The 22,803-nt window shown below is 43.4% G+C and overlaps 1 protein-coding gene across 1 annotated transcript in view; it reads left to right on the top strand.

Moving 5' to 3' along the window:
• The window catches only part of ARMC9 (armadillo repeat containing 9), a 152,975-nt gene that overhangs the window by 21,351 nt on the left and 108,821 nt on the right, over nucleotides 1-22,803 (top strand). Inside the window, exons 6-9 of the mRNA XM_080798761.1 lie at nucleotides 3,346-3,438; nucleotides 5,149-5,173; nucleotides 12,102-12,259; nucleotides 18,798-18,896. Of these exons, the coding sequence (XP_080654887.1) occupies nucleotides 3,346-3,438; nucleotides 5,149-5,173; nucleotides 12,102-12,259; nucleotides 18,798-18,896 (375 nt within the window). The remainder of the gene's footprint in view (nucleotides 1-3,345; nucleotides 3,439-5,148; nucleotides 5,174-12,101; nucleotides 12,260-18,797; nucleotides 18,897-22,803) is intronic.

Below are 22,803 nucleotides of genomic sequence, written 5' to 3'. Positions count from 1 at the left end.
TGTGGGAGTTTTTTGAGGCCTGAGTGGAGTTTGGTTCTTTCAGAGAAGATCTGCATTTGCATCTCTCAGTCATCTAAGGCATTACCAACCCAGGATCATTTTAAATTAAATTTCTTTGCTCAAGGCTTTGGGATAATTTCAGTTTAGGCTGCATTTTTTTTTTTTTTTTGGTGGTTATAACGTTTCAAATGAGGTTTTTACCCCTTCTACCTAATGTCAAGGTCAAGACAGGTAGATTTCCTTGCTGTAGCCTTCTAGGCAGTAAATTGGTTTGTCCTTGACTTTTTCCTGATGGTATAGAGAGTGAGTGCATGAAATGGTGGAAGGCAGAGGGAGAAGCAGACTCCCTACTAAGCAGGAAGCGAGATACAAGACTTGATCCCAGGACTCTGGGATCATGACCTTAGCCGAGGGCAGACACTTAACCAACTGAGCCACCCAGATGCCCTGGGATCCCAGTTTTATGCCAGGGTCTCCTATTAGATTGCTTACTATGAGTGGATCCTAATGTCTCTGTCTTCTGTACCATGACCGCTCTTAGAACTGAGGTGTAAGGTCTTCTAGACTCTGAGTTATCCTTAGAGTGAAAACTGTCATTTTTAGCCTCTGCTTTTCCTTTCTTGCCACTTGAGGATGGATTTTAAAATATGGTTAACTTATCCAGCTTTTTTAGTTGTTTTCATTGCTTTTTTAGGTTATCTTTTCTGCTGAGGTGTCACGAAAGGAAATTCCTTTGTAGAGATTGTAATGAGCTCTTTTCAGCAAACTATTTGTCAGTGAGCATCTCCTTGAAGAAATATTTAGGTATTAATCACTTCCAGAAAAACTTTTGGGCACTTAGGTGCCAGGGACCAAGTCAAGCTTAATTAGCAAAATGGAAAGAAATGGAAGAAATTCTTGTGGGCTCTGCAAGGGAGAGAGAGGCAGTGGGTAGGCCAAGAGAGGCAAGCATGGAGCTCTCGCCTCCTTTCCACAAGAATACCCTGCTTTTATTTATTTCATATATTAGGGTTCTGGGCAAGATTTTGAATGATCAGAAGCATTTTGCTGTTGGAAAACAAGTCAGACAATCACTCATCTAGTGTAAAGTCTACATTCTACAAGTGGAAAGACTATGATGTAAAGAGCAGGAGTGACTTAGTGCAGGTAGTATGGAGAACCGGCCCAGTGCTTCCCCCGCCCCATGGGAGCTGGGCAGTCAGGTGCCTAGCAGACTTGGGAAATGTTCTTGTTCTCAAGGCTGAAAGCACAGAACAATAAGAGCAGTCAAGAAAAAAAAATAGGGATTCATTGCCCCGAGAGATATTATCCCAGTCTTCTCCATGTCATTAGCAGAACATCATGAGGTAAACAGTTAAATTGAAAATATATGCTTGTTGGTTATACAACATAGTAATCAGCAACAGAGCAATTTAACTGAAAGTCTGCATGTCCCAAATATTTTGTTTTGTTTTGTTTGTTTTTTTAAGACATCTTCATTTCTGTTAGCCAACATAGTAGTCCTTCCCTGCAGTTCTCTTTTACATGGTTGAGCGCAGAAGCCTTGAGCGGTAGCGTGCTGTACTAGTTTCCCAGACCTGCTGGAACCAAAGGCCACAGACCAGGTGCCTTAAACAACAGAATCTTACTGTCTCCCAGTTCATGAGGCCAGAGGTCTGAAATCAAGGTGTTGGCAGGGCCGTGCTCCCTGTGAAGCCTCTAGGGGAGGATCCTTCCTTGCCTCTCATGGTTTCTGGTAGCCTCAAATGTCCCTTGGCTTGTAGCAGCGTAACTCCAGTCCCCTGTCTTTATGGACCCACCTTCTCTCTGTGTCTGTGTCTAAATTTTCCTTCTCAGAAGGACACCAGTCATGTTGCACTAAGGGCCCACCCTACTCCAGCATGACCTCATCTTAAGTAATTACATCTACAACAACCCTGTTCCAATGACGTCATGTTCAGAGGGGGCTAGGACTTCAGCATATCTTTTTAGGGGACACAATTCAACCCATAACACACACATTATAACTAAAACTATCATGCCACATCAGGGAATTACACAATCTTTTTAAAATATGAGAGTATTGGGGTGCCTGGGTGGCTCATTGGGTTAAAGCCTCTGCCTTCGGCTCAGGTCATGATCCCAGGGTCCTGGGATTGAGCCCCACATCAGGCTCTCTGCTCAGCAGGGAGCCTGCTTCCCCCTCTATCTGCCTGCCTCTCTGCCTACTTGTGGTCTCTGTCTGTCAAATAAATAAAATCTTAAAAAAAAAAGAGAGAGAGTATTTTTTCAAAAAGCCAGATGATGCCCTGGGTAGAACAGGTGGTGTGAGGGCATGGATAAGGGCGCAGAGCTGGGGAGGGGAAGCGGGGAAGGACCGGGGTCTGGGGCGGGGGGCAGGGCCTAAGAGGTAAGTACCAAGGAATTTTTAGAGATCTTGCTTCTTTTTTGTGGAACTTCTTGGTTTGGGTGTAGATATTTTTACGTAAAGACTTAAGGAAAATTGTCCTGAGAAAGATAATTGCTTGTAACACTTTTTCTTTTACTAGTTAAGTCATTATTTTTTCCTTCTCAATGAGCATTATTTGAGATAAGTAATTTATTATTAAAAGACAAATCAAACTGAAAGTTATATCATAAATCTTGACATGATGGGTTATTTGAGGCAGATAACAGCTTCTGTCTTTTTTTTTTTTTTTCCCTCTTACCTAGATGAGGTTTATGGTGGGGTGTCTGGGTGGCTCATTCATTAGGCATCTGCCTTCAGCTCAGGTCGCGATCCCAGGGTCCTGGGATGGAGCCCCACATCGGGCTCCCTGCTCAGCGGGAAGCCTGCTTCTCCTTCTCCCACTCCCGCTGCTTGTGTTCCCTCTCTTGCTGTCTCTCTCTATGTCCAATAAAAATAAAATCTTAAAAAAAAGAAGAAGAAGAAATAGATGAGGTTTATGGAAATGAGTCTTTCTGTTTGGGAAACTCTCAGGAACTGAGTGATAACTGTGTGTGCCTGCCAGCACCATGTGTGCTTCAACGATTCTGAATTCTGTTTGGCCTTCCACCTAATAAGCTTATTTGTCATGCTTGTGCTTAAATCACATGAAATATTCAAATCACGTACAGGGCTCTTTTTTCCTTGTTTATGAAAGAACTCCGTTCTTTCCTCCTGCTGTGGATATTTGAATCTTTTATAAACGAATTGGTCAGATGTCCGAAAACCTAGTTTTCACAGCATCGCACCACTGGCAAGACATCGAGCTTTTGATTTCAGTAACTGTTGGATGGGGTTATTTAAACCAAAGGTCACAATTTGCCAATGCTCTTGGCACTTAATGATCTAGGGCTTTTATCATTTTTCTTTTTTTATTTCAGGATTCTTGGACTCCAGAATTAAAGTTGAAGTTGGAAAAGTTTCTGGCTTTAATTTTTAAAGCCAGTAACACGCCGAAGCTTTTAACATTATACGTATCCTTTCGAAGCTGATGGAGACCACCTGTGGTGCGGGAGGGGCACGCTGGCTTAGGCGCCACTGAGATGGGGATTTAACTGTTAGTGTTGCTTTCATATTTTTGAGGTGAATGAGGCACTCGTGGGAGAGTGTGTCAATGCCAATGAAGAGAATTCCAGGTAGAGGAAATAGCTCATGCAAAAGGACTGAGACAGTATATTTGGGAATTCAGTATTGTTGGACCTGAAGAATAGAAAATCAGAGACTAGGCAGGACCCCGGGCACGAAGCTTTGTGTGAGGTCTTGTAAGTCAAGAGAAGCCTTTGAAGGCTTTTAGTAGAAGAATATCATGCTCATATTTACGTGTGAAAAAAAAAATTACTCCTTTTTACTCCTGATTATAAAATTGATCATATTCCTCATAGAAAATTTAGAAAGCACAGAAATGCATTTGTATATGTACATACACCCCAAAATATGTAATGTTTACATAAACACAGATACCTGTACATGTGTGTTTTTTTAAATACTTTTATCAAATGAAGAGAACATTTCTCCATATCATTAAATACTCTTCAAAAATAGACTGTTTCCTCAAAAGTTGAAACATAGAGTTACCATATGACCCAGGATTTCCTCTCGTAGCTTTATACCCAAGGGAACTGAAAACCTATGTCCACATGACAACGTGTATACAAATGTTCACAGCAGCATTATTCAAAAGAGCCAGAAAGCGAAAACAACCCAAATGTCCCTCAAGGGGTGAATGGATAGCTAAGATGCAGCATACCCGTATAATGGAATATCACTCAGACATGTAAAGGAATGAAGTCCCGAAAGACAGACGCTACAATGTGGATGAACTTTGAAAACATCGTGCTGAGGGAAGGAAGCCAGACATGAGAGGCTGTGTGTTATATGATTCCATGTGTGTGAAAGGTCCAAAAGAGGCAAATCAGCAGAGACAGTAGATTCGTGGTTGCCTAGGGCCAGGGAGGGTAGGGGAAATGGGGATGACTCCTAATGGGCACAGGTTTTTGGGGGGGGGTTGATAAGAATGTTCTAGAATTGATTGTAGTGATGGTTGCACAACTCTATGAATACACTGAAAACCAATGAAATACATACTTGAAATGAGTGAGTTATATGTGAATTGTATCTGAGTAAAGCTGTTACTAAAAAAAATTAAGAAAACCCAAACCAAACAAGTTAAGTACTGTGCCTTCAGTCATGTGGCCCGATGTGTGGGAGCTGAGATTGAAACTCAGGCAGTCTGGCTCCAGAGTGTGATCTCAGCTACAGTGTTTTGCTGTTGTCATCCTGATCTCAGTTTTCTTAGAGTAGAGCTCTAAAATGGAAGTGACAGAGTTGAAGGGTGTAAGTTCAGTTTGCATTTTTAGTAGAATGTTTGGTAGCAGTGGGGACGGTCTTTGGAATGGGGCAGGGAGGCTGCTTAGGGGGCTGTTGAAACAGTGCAAGACTTGCACGCACGTAGCAGGAATTGAGCTGGAGAGAAGAGGAGTCACTTGAGAGTGAGGCATCCAAGTACTGAGAAGTCTGTAACTGTCTCAGCTCCTTACAGCTACATTAGGAATCAGCCTTCACTGTCCTGAGAATTCTCCCTTATACCTTTGGTAAGGCTCTTTCTCAGACTGGCCACACAGTGTGAGAGACCCTGAGGACTTTATCCTCAATGCCTATTTTCCTCAACTTTTTTCTCATTCCAGAAGGAGAACGGACAAAGTAACAAAGGTAAATCATCTAGATTAACATTTTTTATTCTTTAATTTTAATTTTTTTAAAGATTTATTTATTTACTTATTTTGGGAGGTGGAGAGAGAGAGAGCGCGCGCACACGTGCAAGCAAGCGAGCAAGGGGAAGGGGCAGAAGGAGAGGAAGAGAGAGCCCCAAGCAAATTCCAAGCTAAGCACAGAGCCCAATGTGGGGCTCCATCTCATGACACAGATCACGACCTGGGCTGAAACCAACTGTCAGTCATTTATTAGACTGAGCCACTCTAGCGCCCCTAGATTAACATTTTTAAAGAACAGTTTTGCCAACTCAAAAGTTTTGACTCACTTTTGAGTAGTGAGATAGGAACAGAGATGGAGAAAATGTGTGAACTTGGTGAACAAAGGCTTTAAAAGTCTAAATTATTTTTTTAATTAAAAAAAGTCTAAATATTTATGAAGTACTTTGCAATCAAGTTTATCTGAGGTTTCTCGAGGCGCCCTCTGCAGGAGGGCTGGTGGATCAGGTAACCCAGATGTGGAGAGATGAAGGGAATCCGGGCCCTGCCCCAAGGGACAGAACTGCAGCAGCACAGCCAGAAGACCCTGTGCAGCCTGGGTTGGGGGGCGGGAAGGAATTATTTTAGTATCTTCACTCTTACCTTGAACTAGTGTGTGGGGTCTTACTTCCGTAGCAATATGGAGCACCATCTTAGAAGCATTTCCATTTTTTGCATTCAAAGTAGGAATTCCAACTTTAAGGTTTTAGCATAAAATGATGGTTTTCCATTATTAGCTTTTTTAGCCTTTTTTTTTTTTTTTAATACCAGAACTGTTCATTTTTCAGTAAGGTGAGAAAAATGTTAGTTAATATGAAGTCAGTAGCCGGGTCAGCCCTTGACACAAGGGTTTGAAAAAAAAAAAAAAAAAAAAAGAACAACAAAACAAATAGTGACCACAACTGCGGCTCTTTGCCTGAGCTTTGGCTTTGATGCTACATTAGGAAACTGCTGAAAGGGTGCGTGATGTGTTTCACGCCTGTCTAAGTTCTGGTGTCAGTGCCCAGCTGGTGGAGTTTTACCATGTGAAATAGCACATTGGCCCTTCCCAAGGCAGGGTAATGTTAGAGGGAATTGCAAAACTTCCTGCCATTGTTTCTCCGTGGGGTTTTTTTTTTTTGGTTTTTTTTTTGAGAGTTAAAGTTTTGTAAAAAAAGGAAACATTAGTAAATTATTTAGCTCTTTGCTTTCCAGGGAGTTGACAGATGAACGTTTTACATTTGACACACAAGGAGGGAGGCAGTAGCTTTAGATACGGGAAGCCTGAATGCCTGTTTCTGCCTTGTGTGGCTGTGCGTGTCCCCAGTGGTTCTGCCACCCCCCCCCCCCGCCCCCTGTAGCTTAGAGGGACAGGACTCACTGATCCTTCACAGGGGAGCATTGGTCCGTGCCTGAACACGGAAGAGCTGGGCCACAGATGTGGCCTTGTGGGGTCAGCATGGAATGCTCCAGGGGTCAGCAGGCCCGTAGCCTTGGGGCTCACTGAGGCTGCTCTGCCCCCAGGGTAGTTGTGCCTGAGGATGGGTCCCAGCAGATTTCCTCAGCTCCTCAGGCTTGCTCCCTGAGGGGTTAGTACGGTTCCCGGGTCTTGGCTGGCATGGGTCCCTTGCCAGATTTCTCATATTAGGAACAGCGGGATTTTTTTTTTTAAACAATTTATTTATCCATGTTTGGAGATGGAAAGAGAATGAGAGCGGGGCCAGGGGCAGAGGGAGAGGGACTGAGGATTATGCCACCAGAATTTACCAAAGGTGTGAAACACATCATATACCCTTTCCTGTCCTCAAGCAGACCCTGTGCTGAGCGCATAGCCCAGTGCAGGGCTCAGTCCCAGGACCCCGAGGTCATGAACTGAGGCGAAACCAAGAGTCATCACTTAGCCATCGGAGCCACCCAGGCGCCCCCAGGGCAGTGGGAATTCATACACTGCACTGGGCCTTTGGGTCCTGCCCTGTGATTCCCGGAAATGCACCTTCGCCCCACTGTTTCTGTTTCTGTTTCAAGCTAGTGCACTGCCTCAGGCTTCGTGGCTTTAAAACAACAATGTCCATTTATATCGTCATCATCATCTTGCATGGTGTGGGAGTTGTGTGCTCAGGCACTTCTCCCTCCCTGTCTCGTGGATGCAGACGGAGCCTGGTGGAGCCATCTTCAAGGCTTCCTCACCCACGCGCACCAGTCTGAGGCCCTTGTCTGGAACATCTGTGTGGCCTGGGCTTCCTCGTGGCATGGTGGCCATGCTCCAAGGGCGAATGTCCCCAGACAGAGCCAGTGGAAGCTGTGTCAACTTTTCTAAACCAGCCTTTCAAGGAACTCAGTGTCATCTGTGCTGTATTCTCCTCATTAGAAGCAATTCCCAAGGCCAGCCTGCATTCAGGGGAAGGAGAATGGCCTTCCACTTCTGGACAGAAAGCAGTGTCAAAGACGTGGCAGTCATTTTGAAAACCGCTACCCCACCTGTGTCCTTTGAGTTTCAGAAAATCGCCTTAGTTCTTGACTGAATCTGTTTGGTCCATGTTCAGATTCGGTCTTTGAACTCCTAGGTGCTGGTGGAGGGAAAGGTGGTGGGAAGCCTCCCGGATTCCTGAGCCTCAGCCAGCCCTTGTCACCCCAGCATACCCTGCGGCTTCGGAGGCTAGCCAGATAGAAACCACTGAGAAGTGGCCCAATTTCACAGATAAAATAAATCTGCGAGGGGACGAGCCTGTGTTTTTCTATAGATCTTTCCTTTGGATTTCAGCAAGGAGACCAGGGTGTTTGAGCCTTCTTTTGGCTTGATTTTAATTGAGTTTTCTGAGGAAGCCAAGCAGAATGTGTGTGGAATTGAGACTGGCAGGCCCAGCATGTGCCTATGGCTGTATGAGCCCCGCAATGCAGTGTTGCCATGGAGACCAAAGGTTAGCCCCCTTGAGCACTGGTGCCAGGGGCTCCAGGTTGGCCGGTGTCTGCACTTTGTGGTTGGCCAGTGTCTGCACTTTGTCCCCTCCTCCCACACTTACGGCTGCAATGGTCACAAAGCCCAGACATGCCACCAGTTTAATTTAATTGTGGACTTAGGTGTTGTTTTTACATTGAATGGTTGGGCAAGTCATTATTCTGTGTGTCTTGATAGGAAGGGTTCATGGACAAGCTGATTTCCATAAGCTTTTGAAGGAGGCAAGAAAAGTGCTTAGAGTGGAAAATTCTCTCAAAAGGAATTACGTTTTAAAATGAAGTTTAGAAGAAAAGTTCAGGTTGGAAATACAGCATATTGTGTTATTATTTTACCTGGCCATCTAAAAAAGGTAGAGAAATAGTATCTTTTAGCATTTTTGCCATTAATTGATTTGACCCCTTCAAAAAATGATGAGCTGACCATTTTTCTAGAGTGTAGAGCCCTAAATGGTATTTTAAAAATGATGACTTATATTCATAGTTATACATCATAACTTTCTTAATCCAGCACTTACGGATTAGCAGAATAGCAAAGAGCTGATTTATATCTGAATACTAGGAAGAGAGTATATTGTATTGTAAAGTTAGAGTGATTGATTATAGATTTTTAGATGTTGGAAAAAGAGTTCCATATTTTAAAATATATCATTTTGTCTTGAGCAACAAAGGGATCTCTAAAATTAAATCTCATCTACTCTTAAAAAAAAAAAAGCAATGTACTTAAAATGGAAATGATAAGAGAAAGCTTGAGGCTTGGCCTCAGGGGAGATCTCCATCACTTTTGTTGCTGTTTCAATGCATGCTGGAATGATCCAGAACCTTTCTGTGACGTTAACCCACATTCTTTTAGTTGTATATATCTCTTTGTTTAAAACTTGAGATGTAGTTCTTTGGATTTTGGTACAAATTATGTCAGTTTTGAAATACGAAGAGTCCCAGTAAATGTCACTGGCATGACTAAGACAGTTTCATTAATATAACATGGAATTTGTAATGACTCCTCTCCACTAAAACTTGAGCTCTTGCATGGCAAGGGATCTTGGCTCAGATGTCCTTGTCTCATAAAATTTTTGAAAAGGAAAAAAGAGTCAAAGTTCTTTTTAATGCTAAGAAATAAAGTTGAGATCTTAGAGCTGTGACCCCAGTAGCTTCCACTAACAGTCAGGTCCTGTTTGCAGGCAGCTAAGGTGTCTGCATGGTCAGCAGGCTCTTCTGCTGACCAGTGTATTTGAACTGGTCACAAATATTTCAGCCCAACTTCCCACTTCTCCCCTTCCTGTGGCTGCTGGCAGTTAGGTCTCTCTACTCTTGGATGAACCATACTTTGGAATTGTCATAAATTCCAATTCTGGGATCCCAAGGCAGAAGTGCCACAGTAGTCCCTTACATTTAACTAATGGCACAATGAGTTTTTGTGTTTCCAAGTTTCCAAGCAGGAGTGTTCCTTTCTGCAGGCTCCTTTCAAGAGGACAACTTTGGTGACAATATAAAATTTGATGATTTGTGAGGTCATTTGTCCCAGTTAATGGGTTTTGGTACTTCATTCATCATCTGCCACTTGGTACACGTTGAGAAAGTTTGCACGGATGCTCTCTAATAGTCATTACTAATGGAATTATGAACCAACCTATAGAATTTTCATTGTTGGAAGTTCTAGTTTATGTAATTGAGAATTTTGTACATATAAAAATCCTTAAAAATATTTAGCATAGGAAGGTGATAGTGACTCCTTCTCTCTTATAATATTTAAGTAAAAACTCAATAATTGATTTCCAGAGATGTTCTCCAAAGATTGAATACTGGATGTAAATTCATGCTGGAAGAGTTTTTAAAGTTATCTTTCAATACTGAGATTTGAAGGATGCTAAACAATAATAATAATATTAGTTCATTATTATGTGATGTTTTGGGTTTTAATAGTTAAGATACTTTACTTCTATACATAATCATGAAATAAAGTGTTTAAAATATAGTTTTGCACGATCTTCGTGGCTCTTTAGAACTGTAAAAGGAATAGACGAGTTAGGACGGCTGTTCTCAAACGTGTGGTTTGTGTCTGAGCCACATGGGGACTTGTTGACACTGTTGTTCCTCAGCTCCCAGCCACACCCACAAAATCAGAATCTCTGGAAGTGAGGCTTGATCATCTTTATTTTTGGATGATTCTCACATATTTCAAACGTTGTGTCCTGCTGTTTTCCAGTGTAACTTCTGGTTTTTTCAAGTTCTCTTCTTGCATATAAATACATTTAGAAGATCTTGGGCCCTTTGCATAGAGGAAATAATAGTAATTGCTACCACTTATTGACTACCTCCCATGGGCCAGTGGTGAACTAGGCACTTGGATGTATCTATCCATTTAATCCTCCCAATGATTTGGTTTTGTATGTGTGCTTTTTAAAAAATTGAATACATTGTTTCTTAAATTAATACAGTGTTGTATTAGTTTCAGGTGTACAATATTCAGTGTTCACCTGGATAGGTGTAGTCCCCATCTGTCACCGTACAGTGTTATTACAGTTTTATTGACTGTATTCCCTGTGCTGTACAATCCCACAATAACTCTTCAAGGTCATTACTATCATCCCCATTTCTTAGGTTAAGACATGAGAATCAGGGGTGCCTGGGTGGCTGGGTTGGTGAAGTGTCTGACTCTTGATTTCGGCTCAGGTGATGGTCTCAGGGTCATGAGATTGAGCCCCTTGTTGGGCATGGAGCCTGCTTAGGATTCTCTCGCTCCCTCTGCCCCGCTTCCCCCTTGCATGTGCACATGTGTGCATATCCTTTCTCTGTCTCTCTTAAAAAAAAAAAAAAATAGAAGGGCACCTGGGTGGCTCAGTTGGTTAAATGTCTGCCTTCAGTTCAGGTCATGATCCCAGTGTCCTGGGATGGAGCCCCACATCAGGCTCCCTGCTCAGCTTGAGCCTGCTTCTCCCTCTCCCTCTGCCTGCTGCTCTGCCTACTTGTGCTATCTGTCTATCAAATAAATAAATAAAATCATTAAAAAAAGAAAGAAAGAAAGAAATGAGTATCACAGAAGTTAACTGTCTTCCCCAAGGTATCCAGCAAGAAAGTGGTAGAGAAGGGGCTTGAGCACAGGCCTTTATGATTTTAAAATCTCTCTCTGTATGGATGAAATGTGTTCTAAAACAATGACTCTTAAGTATTACACAGTCCCTGGATTGGGACAAGAGGAAGTTAAACTTGGGTCTGGGGGCAGCGTCATTTCCTTCGATGCAAACTTAGCTTTCTGGGACAGAGGGAAGTAAGATAGGGCAAAGGAGTGTTGACACTGATGAAGATTTGCTATTCCAGCTGTGTCCTGGGTGGTATGGCCATCAAGTGCTGCCCCTGCTGGGGAGTCCAAGAAGAGAGCCCTAGCACCTTCCAAAGCTGCCTGCTCTAAGGCCCATTGGGGCGGTTTGTGCTCTGTCAAGCTGGCAGAGTGAGCACCTGGAACCTTACCTAATTCTGGATTCTCACTTTCTCAGCATTAGTCAAGTAGCCTAACCTTTATTTAAAATGAAGAACTGTCCTGCAGATACTTACTCTGTCCCAGACAACCTCATGGGGCAAAAATGGGGAAAAGACGCAGGTCTGGTTCATCCAGTTTATGAGCTGATTATAGAAAGAAACACTGAGTTTGTTTCTTGTTCATAGAACAACTAAAAGAAATTGCATGGAGCTCAGTCAAGGAAATAGATTGTGAGGAAAACCAGTGATGGGTCAGTTGAACTACCAGATAAGAAATTGAAAATCAGTGGTTACAGAGCACTTAGTAATTAAACACATGGAGAAATAGCAGCAAAGCGTTAACCACGAATAATGTCAAGTTCATTGTGATAGCAAAATATTCTGAAAGTAGACATGATACTCCCTTGAGAAGAATATGACTATTTTGTATTTTTGTGGGGTTTTGTACTATTGTTTTGTTTGAATATATATTGTCTTCCTAGATGTGTCACAGCAGCTCCACCAGCAGCTGGTAGAAGCTGAACGAAGGTCCATGACGTACCTGAAGCGGTACAATAAGATCCAGGCAGACTACCACAATCTCATCGGGGTCACAGCAGAGCTGGTGGATTCTCTGGAGGCCACAGTCAGTGGCAAGATGGTAAGAAAGATTCCCAGTTGCTCCTGTGTCTGTTAGGAGCTAAAGAAGTGCTAAGAGCATGGACTCTGTTGATAATGGGATTCCCGGCCACTCCGTTGATAATGGGATTCCCGGCCACTCCTGGCCAGTGACACCTGCCCCCTGTGCCTCACAAAGCCAAGTGCAGAAAGGAGACCACACCGACATCCCACACCAGTTATTGTGCTGCTCGCAGTATTTTCCATTTTTCCTGACACGCTGTCGACCACATCATTATTCCTCTGCCTTATTCTTTACATTAACAAAGCATAAATTGTCTGGCAACAGAAAAAAATAATATGGAGTGGCATAAAAATGGGGGAAATACGCTACTGTATAGAGGAAAGTTATAGATTTTCACATATTGATTTGATATCCAGCTACCCTTCTGAACTCTTTTAATCTGAGAGATTCTTTTGATTGATTCTCCTGTATTCTAGGTTGGCAGTCATATCATCTTCAGATAATGATATTTTTGTTTTCTTTCCTTATTTATAATGAGTTTTCATTTTTCTTAGCCTACTAGCTAAGACTGTGCAACATTGTGGAATAATGTGGTCATGGGCCTCCTTGTCTTATTCCTGACTTTAATGGGAATGATTTTAGTGTTTCCCTTACTAAAAAATTAGAAAGTATAGTAAAATTTCTTTGTGGAAATACACATTTTCTTAAAAAATGGAATAACTGTGAGTTCACATACAATTTTAAGAAATAACGCAAAGAGAGTCTTGGCACAGCTGCTCAGTGTCCCCCAGTAGTGACATTTTGCGTAACTGTCGTCCAGTAGTGCAACCAGAATGCTGACATTGATCCAGTTCTGTTGACCTTATTCTGATTTCCCCAGTTTGGTACTCATGTGCATGTATTGAGTTGTGTATAATTTTGTCACAAATGTAAGGTTGTGCATTAAAATTGTTTTTAGTGGGGTGCCTGGCTGGCCCAGTTGATAGAGCATGTGACTCTTGATGTTGTCGTGAGTTTGAGCCCCATGTTTGGCATAGAGATTACTTAAAAAAAAAACAAATTTTTTAGTGACTTCAAAACATGATTATGAAATAATATGTATTATAGAAAATTTTAGAAATAGAGAACTTTGCAGAAATGAAATTTAAATTACCTGTGTCACTTAGTAATAACACTTAACATTCCGTATTTTTTTTTCAGTGCTTGGATACATGTATTTTACAGAAATGGACCCTAGTTCACCCAAAGTTTTCTTTTCTTTTTCTTTTTTTTTTTAAGATTTATTTATTTATTTATTTGACAGAGATCACAAGCAGGCAGGGAAGCAGGCAGAGAGAGAGGGGGAGGCAGGCTCCCCGCCGAGCAGAGAGCCGGACGCGGAGCTGGATCCCAGGACCCTGAGACCATGACCCGAGCCGAAGGCAGAGGTTTAACCCTCTGAGCCACCCAGGCGCCCCTCACCCAAAGTTTTCTAGTCTTTTTTCCTTACTACTGAATCGTGCATTCTTGATGTCATTATTCTACAAATCTCACCATTAGTGGCTTCAATCCCATCGTTTGGCAGTGTCATACTTCCCTTAGTGTCTGTTCCCTGCGTTTGGACATCTAGGTCATTTCCAGCTTTTCACTGTCATAAATTACAAATGTAATGAGAGGAGATGAGCCTCTGTGACATTTTTAATTTTAAAATTTTATTTATTTTTTTAAAGTTTTATTTATGTAAGTAATCTCTACACCCAACTTGGAGCTCAAGCCCACAACCCCGAGATCAGGAGTCACACACCCCACGAACTGAACCAGCCTGGTGCCCCTATTTCATTTGTTGTTTTTTTAAGATTTTGTTTATTCTATTTCATTTTTTAAAAGTTGGTTTTCTAGGTTGAAGTCTATACTCAGGTCCGGTAGGAAGGTTCTGCTCATCTGAGTCCCCTGGCAGTGCTTATCTTTATACCCTTGCCAGTCCTGGCTATTAGCATTAACATCTCTATTTGTTTGCAGATTTGATCAATGAGAAATAGTATGTCAGGATTTAAATATACATTATATTCTTTACACATGACTTTGACCATTTTTTTATATGCTTCTTTCATTCATTGAACACAGATTTGTTGCATGTTTACTACACACCAGGCCTTCCCTGTTCTAGGCGTGTGGGCTCTATTGGGCAGCAACACAAGGATCCTTGACCTCAGGGAGCATACATTCCAGTAGGGACGAGAGCTAATGAACAGTACACATAAATAAACAAATAATAAATGACATCGTGAGTTAGAACTTGACAGTGGCTGTGGGGAATTAGAACTTGACAGTGGCTGTGGGGAAGAAAAGGACCTAGGTGAAGGGGAACAGAGTTGGTGGGCATGTGTGTGTATGTGGGCAGGGGGCAATTTTAAATAGGCAGTCAGGGTGAGCATGATTTGAGCTTCATTGGAAGAGGCGAGGGAATTAGGTATGCCATCCTCTGGGATGCCCCCCAGAATTCTAGGCCAAAGGAAGAGGATGCAAAGGACCCAAAGTGGAAGTGTGCCTGTCCTGTCTGAGGAGCCCAGCGAAGGAGGAGGAGCGGCACAAGCAGGTTGGAGGTCCCAGGGCCCCGCAGTAAGGATGGGGCCTTTCCTCGGAGAAAACTGGGGAGCAGAGCAGTGGGGTGGTGTGGTCTGGCATGCTGTGGAAGGATCCCCTCTCGTTGCTCTAGAATGCTCCTTGGAAGGTTAGTGGAACTAGAGGGACCAGCAGGAGGCTCTTGCAGTCACCAGGGCAGACCTGGTGGTGGAGGAGGTAGTAGGTGGAGCCGGAGAGGTGCCCCGCTGGGTTTGTGAGGACAAAGAACCAGCAGCGTCTCATGCTGGCTTGGACCTGGACAGGGGTTGGGGGAGGGGCACGGACAACTCCAGGTTTTTGGCCTCAGCTGTGAGAGGTCAGCGGCAACACCACCAGCTGAGAGGGTAGGCCTTGGGTGGAACAGGTTTTAGGGGAAAGCAGGATACAGCTTTGGACATCACTGTTAAGACACAGGCCATTCAGAATTCATCTTTTGTAAATATTCTCCATAGTTTGTTTTTTGGTTTTTAAAGTAGTGTTTCTTAGTTTCATAAAATTTACGTGTTTATATAGTCAAATCAGTTTATCAAGTTTTCCCTTTGTTCACTCTGTCTTTTCAAAGTGCTTTGAAGCTTTGAAGTGAAAAGAAGATTTTTTCCCACTTAAGGGAGCCAAAATAAATGTTCACCTTAATTTTTTTCTAATGGTCATTTTATTTGGTTTTGATTGTTTTAATTTTACCTTTAAATCTTTAATCCATATGGAATTTATTTTAATAGATGATATAAGGAAGAAATGTACCCCCCCACACCAAAAACCATTTGAGCCAGACTGTTGACTTCTGTCTTAATTTACTAATTTGAATGGCTACCTTTATCATGTAGTGGGATTTTAATTTTTTTCCATTGATCTGACTCCTAAGCTAGTAAAGGTTTTTTTTTTTTTTTTTTTTTTTTTTACCATAGTAGCTTTTCAGTATGTTTCGGTATCCTGGACTGAAAGCCTCTTTGCTCCCGTGAAAACTTAGCCCACACGGCCTGGTGCAGCCCGAACAGTGGCCATGTGCTGGCGGGGGAGGCAGGAAAGATGGATTGGCAAACTGGGGACACCGAGAGACCAGGCTTAGGGATTTTTGCTATGTCTGTTATTAGCGACGAGCTTTTGAAATACTTACCTTAAAAATTGGACTTTTCAAATTAATTAGCTTTTTTCTAGTTTTAAAAATAGCATGTGTTGCCTTTTCTTTAAAACAGAAAAGTATCAGAAAGAAACCAAACATGGCTTCTGTAACCTCTGGTAACAAATCTGGGCACATGGTTAGAAGGTTCAGACAATACAGAAATATATAAAAAGAAAAGCACATGCCTTCCTCTGCCTTCTCTCCTGTTAAATAACAGTCACCAGAAGGGCCAGAGTCGATGTGGCCTTGGGCGTGGCATGTTGCCCAGGGACAGGCGCGTGAGCTCTGACTGCCACCTCACAGGGAAAGAGGGGACAAGCCGGTAGGGCCAGGGACTAGACTCCTAACTGGCTTGTTTTTAATATAAAAAAATACACGTTTGTGGTAACAGACACGTCTGAGTAGGCTGTATTAAAGAGCAACACCCACTCCCCGACATACACAGTTTCTTAATGTCCTTTCTGTGTTGTTATTCAGGATGATATTTTCTTGTGTATTTTTTCCAAACATTTCCATGCATGCGTGTGTGTGTGCTTGCAGCCTACATACACTTGGGATCCTGTGACCCATTATTCTTCTGAAACTTGCTGCTTTACTTTCAGTGTATCTTAGAGATCTTTCCACATGACCACACTACCCTCATTCTTTTCTGGGCTTGTACATTATGCCGTTGTAAGGGTGAACCGTAACTCGTCGGATCTCTGATGGTAAGCATGTAGATTTTTTTGTTTACTAGAACAAAAAAATGTGGCAGTGAACATTCTTGTATGTACTGTATACCTTGGAAAACAGGTAAGGTAAGATCCTAAGAGTAGAATTGTTAGGTCAAAGGTTATGGGCATTAACATTTTGATAGATGTTGCCAAATGAGTTCTCCTGAGATTCCTTCTGTGATGTCTCCCTAACCTTCCCGGGAGTTTATCTGTATCAGGGTGTTTATTTGTCCACACACTTGCCAACACTAGACACTATTATACTTTGATTATACTTTGAATTCATTCCCGGTTTGGTAAGTAGAACTTGGTGTTTTGAATGCTTCAATTTAGATGTCTGTAATTATGTATGAGGCTGAATATACATTTTCATGTTTGTTGGCCATTTATACATTGCTTTTCAGTCTACGGATTATTTGTGTCCTTTCCTCATTCCCCTGTTTTAAGCAAGAAAGTGACACAAGCAAATTTTCTTGTTAAAGAAATGGTTCTGGTAGCAGTTTCAGAAGTTAAAGTAGGAAACAGTTTCAGGATTAAGGGGTTGATGCAAAGTCTCAGAAGCCACAGAAAACTTTAAAAGACTAGAACTGAAAAGTATCCAGTGATTTTGCCATTTAGAGGGTCAGTGGTGGTGGCCTTTGCCATGTGAGTTTCCGTGGAGTGATGCTGCTGGAAGCCTCCATGTAGTGTGTTGGGAGGTCCAGGGAGGATGAGATAGCAAACGAGGGCTGTTCCCTCGAGGACCTCGGCTGTGAAGGAAGAATACCGAGCCAGTGGTCAGTAGATGAAGACCTAGTTTAGAGGAAGGGGAAGGTGCTTTTTAAATATGAATTGTATTTGGATGTGTTTTTAGTTTATAGACAATGAAGAGGTGTAAAAGAAAAGGTTAAAAACACAGGAGGAGAAAGAAGCATTTACATTTTGATACTATTGAAATTCAGAGGAAATAGATGCAGGATAAGGTGGCAAGTGCGGCCTGAGACGGGACGCTTCTTTGAGTCGCTTCATAAGGACCTGAGTGTCAAGCAATGAGCACAGACATCTCCATGGACACACCAAGCCTTTCATATGTCTGAAGCAGACCAGAAGTTTCTAGTGGGTCGGTGGAGTCCTCCAAGGAGAGAAGAGGGTACAGCTCTTTCTGACTCATGAATCAGTTGTTTGGTCCTTGCATGGGGACAAGCAAGTGAGGGTGCAGAGAGGGGCTTGTGACATAACCATATGGGAGTACACCACGGGGAATCATGAGCCCGGGGAAAGGGAGCTTCCCCTCCAGCAATCAGGCATAGAAAAAGGGCTGGAAGGGTGCAAAATGGTTACCTCCAGGGATTGGCATATGGGGAAGGATGGGACGGGGAGAGGTTGGGGCACTTGCACAATTTAAATGTGCATTTTTTTTATAAAAAGAAAAGATACAAAATGAAAAGAAAAAATTCAGAGATTACCACCTGAGATGCAGTATGCCAGTCCTGAATTACAGTAGCTAGCCAGAGGGCGGGAGAGGTGCTAAAGGAGGCCGGAATCGAGTGCAGTGATGGGGACAGCACTGCACCTCACGCTGGCTGGCACTGGATCAACAAATGTCTCCATCATTCATTCGGCAAGCACGTCCCGGACGACCTGGCCTGTGCCAGGCGTATGCGGGATTTCATTCCCGCTGTTGCTGTGACCAACGGAGCAGACCTTATTCATCTCACTTGACAGGTTAGAAGGCAAGGGGCGGAGTTGTGGGTTTGCTCGAGTCCAGCACTGGAGCCCAGATTTTCAGATATCACGCCCACCGTCCTTTCCAGCACACGTTGGCCGCTCGATTGACTTTCTTGCTTGAATCCACACATACACAGAAATGGCTTAAAATCAGTTTCTCTCACATGCCCATGAGAGTACATCTCGTGCACTTAAAGAATTTAGAATATGACAGTCCACGATCACAGCTGCAGGGTGTTAGCGGTTTTTTCTGTCAGGCCCAGTGCTCTAGCTCCCAGAGCTCCTGTGTTCAAGCAGAATTCCATCTGCACACCTTGCAGAAAGACCGGTGAGAGCTCTGCTCATCACTGGGGCCCGTGGCGTCCCTGGGGGGGCTTTGGGCCTCTCACCAGCCACTCTTGTGTCCTCTCTGCAGATCACCCCGGAGTACCTGCAGAGCGTGTGTGTCCGCCTCTTCAGTGACCAGATGCGACAGAGCCTGGCCCACAGCGTGGACTTCACGAGGCCTGGGACGGTGAGGCTCGGGGCCCTACAGCTGCCCCCCCACCCCAAATTTAAACATAGCCTAACTGAAAAGTGAAAGAGCAAGGGCAAATTACATGCAGGAGTCTGTGTTTCAGCTGGCCTCAGAGGTCTAGAAGGTTCCGGAAGGAAAGAGCCGTTTTTGCAGAGTGAGCCCCTGGGAGCTAGCGTCCCAGGGGTGGTGGGAGAGAGGCACAGTCTGCTCTTCCCCTTGGGGCTGTTCAGTGCCCAGGCCTGGTAACAATTAGCAAATCAATAGGAAAGGAAGGAAACTTCATTCTCTTTTTGAAGCCATACAAAGACAGGCGCTCTCTTTTTTTCTTTTCTTAACTTTTTATTTGGAATAATTGCAGACTTACAAAGAAGTCGCAAAAATAGCACAAGGGACACTTGTATACCTATTACCCAGATTCAGCAACTGTTGGCATTTTACCCATTTGTTTACTTTGCACACACATGCGTGCACGTGCACACATGCACACACAGTCTGTTTTCTGAGCCATTTGAGAATAAATCACATATATTATGGCATTTTGCTACAGTGTAGAGTTCCTTTCTTAATAGGAGTGCCCTCTTATCTAGCCATACAGTGATCACTTGAGTAAATTTAATGTCTTTATGATATTCTTATCTAATTTGGGCATTTTCCAATTTGTCACTTGAGCCATGTTTTGTATAGTTGGTCCCTCATTGAAGAAATAGAGCATTACTCTTTTTTGTGTTTCATATTTCCTCGTGATTAGATTCAGGGATTGCATCCCAGGGCGAAATATTACTTAGGGGATATTGCATCCTTCTTAGGGTAGCTCACCCAGAGGCTTGTGGTGTTGAGTTGGGGTTCTTAACTTGGGGAGCAAGGACACCTGTGTGTCCTACAGATGTTTCCAAAGCCCTTGAACCCATGTCCCTGGAGCTCACCCCTACCTGCTGCCTGGGCCACCTGCTAAATAGTGGAGCCGGGTGTATTCAGTTCAGAAGGAAATGCCGGGGGGTCCTGAGGCACCCCCCTGGGTCAGAGCCACGACTTTTAATTAAGGGGAAGGGTTTGCACATTAATATTAGGGTCTTCATAAACAGGGGCCTTTTTTAGTATTAAGGAAAAAATGTATATCCTACCTCATTCTCATGCAGGTTTAAAGCAACGTATAATGAGAAAACACAAATATGAAAAATAGAAGATGGAAAGAACGAAATCGTGGTTAGAACTCCCAGAAACAGGGCACCTGGGTGGCTCAGTGGGTTAAGCCTCTGCCTTTGGCTCAGGTCGTGATCCCAGGGTCCTGGGATCGAGCCCCACATCGGGCTCTCTGCTAAGTAGGGAGTCTGCTTCCCCCCCTCTCTCTCTGCCTGCCTCTCTGCCTACTTGTGATCTCTGTCTGTCAAATAAATAAATAAAATTAAATTAAAAAAACTCACAGAAACAAAATAGAGTGGTGGTTGCGTAGGGCTGGGAGGTAGGGGAAGTGGCAGATGTTGGTCAAAGGGTGTAACTTCTAGTTATAAGATGAATAAGTCCTGGGACTTTATAGTGTTGTGGCTAATGTTAACAATATTATATACTTGAAGTTTACTAGGAGAGTAGATCTTAAATGTCCTCACCACCCCCCAAAGTAATCGAGGTGATGGGCATGTTAACTAACCTGATCGCGGTGATCATTTCACAATACGTCCATGTATCGGTGCGGCACTTCGGACACCTTAAACTTACACAGTGCCCTCTGTCAACTACGTCTCAGTAATGCTGGGAGGAAAAGAAATCGTGGTTAAAAGAAAATGAGCGTAGGACAGTGCAAGTAAGCCCTGGCTAGGGCGTGTCAGAGCTGCTGGATGCCAGCGGAGGCAGGCCTGACCCGGCTCTGAGCTTCTTCGCAGTTCGTACCTCTTGGGCCTGGGAGTAGGTGTGACTAACTCCCAAGGGAAGAGAGACGGTTGCCTAATGTTTATTATCTGTGTTCCGCTGCATCTGAAACAACATATGTGCTACACATACAACATGGGAAGCACAGCAGTGAGCTGAATGACCCTGAGCCCACCACACATTCCCCCAGACAGACCATTCCCAGGCGATGGACGCCCTCTCTGGGCCCTTTAGACTGCCAGTTTCTTTTGTGATCTTCACAGAAAGGACACAGTAACGTGGGGGAGAGCAAATGTCCCTGACCCCATCACTTGGCTGCTCCCAGAAGCACTGTAGAGCCGTGGGTGGTGGCGGCTGCACCACAGGGGGGCACCTGGGTGGCTCAGTCAGTTAAGCGTCTGCGTTCAACTCAGGTTGTGATCTCAGGGTCCTGGGATCCAGCCCCGCATTGGGCTTCCTGCTCATTGAGGAATCTGCTTCTCCCTCGCCCTCTGCTGCTTTCCCTGCTTGTGCTCTCTCTCTCTCTCTCTGTCAAATAAAATCTTTAAAAAAAACAAAAAACAAAAAAAACAGAAGCTGCATGGTTTGTGCTTTAGGATATGGCTGCAACGGTTTTAGCATGCAGAAATCTTAGGGAATCCGACACTTTTAAATGTCAGGAAAGCACACAGAGACATCCGAGTTTCGGAAAAGTAACTTCGCTGTGGACCTTCCAGGATAAAGGGCTTCAGGCCACATCCCCGAGGACTGGCTGAGTTGACCCTCTGTGTACACTGTACATTTAGCTATAAGTCAGTTAAGGAGTGTTTTTACCAAAAATGATGGCTTTCTAGCAGTAATTGGCATAGCGAGATCTGTCTATTAGGACTACTCCTTTCCTCCCTCCCTTACACTTATTTATTAGTTCAGCAAATACTTAAGTGTTTTTCAGGTCTGTGCTATAAAATCCCATCCTATCTTGCATATACAAGCATGTTTATATTTTCACTTTCTTTTGGCAGAGTGATGCTCCCAGCTTATTTAAAATGGATATCGTGTGGGGGCACCTGGGTGGCTCAGTGGGTTAAGCCTCTGCCTTCGGCTCTGGTCATGATCTCAGGGTCCTGGGATCGAGCCCCGCATCGGGCTCTCTGTTCAGCGGGCAGCCTGCTTCTCCCTTTCTCTTTGCCTGCCTCTCTGCCTACTTGTGATTTCTCTCTGTCAAATAAATAAATAAAATCTTAAAATGGATATCGTGTGAATAAGGAGCAGTTTAAAAGGGAGGGGAGCACAACATATATGGTATTTTACCCCATTAGACATGAATGTTTTTTGTCAAGAGATGAATGCTATCATTCTTCCTGTTACAGTGGTATGAAGGTACAGATTCTAGGCCTTCAAAGCCAGAGGAGAGAGGATGAGCTCTATTTATCTTAGTTCCTAACCATTTTCTTTCCCCTGAGTCACTAACTTAGGAACAGGCAATAAAATCTGCAAACAATCTTTTATTAGCCCCATAGATTTCTCTCTGAGATGATAAAAAGTAGATATGAGTCATTATAAAAGAACATCCTTGTGAAAGTGTAATAGTCAGTGTATGATATCGGATTTATAATGTGTGAAGAGGAAATTAGAGTGCAGTTTAGATAGGAAGTCTGGTGGTTGAACAGTAGAATTGAGGATTTAGGAGAGGAGGGCTGCTTTCTTATTTGCCAAGGGTTTAAGTCCAATGCTAGGTCCAAACACAATGCCATCAGTTTCAAGATAAAGAGGTGGGCATGGCCCAGCATGCCCTTTAGTGTGGTCCTGTATCAGCTTCCCTCTGTGCTGTTGACCTTGAGTGTTCCAATTCATTGTACCCTATAAAGGGCCCATCAGAACACTGCTGGTATCCATAAAGTTAGTACGTTTGATACTGGTTTTTTTAAAACTGGCTGTTAAGAATCTGGCCTTCTGAGACCTCACTCACTGTTGAAAGTTCAGAAGGACTCAGTAAATAACACCCTTCTAACCCCTGAGTTCTGAACCATTTGGAAAATAAGACAAACGAATAAAGGAGAAA

Source organism: Martes martes (genome assembly GCF_963455335.1).
Source record: "Martes martes genome assembly, chromosome: 3".
NCBI classification, from domain to species: Eukaryota; Metazoa; Chordata; class Mammalia; order Carnivora; family Mustelidae; genus Martes; species Martes martes.
This window is presented reverse-complemented; position numbering and strand designations above follow the sequence as displayed.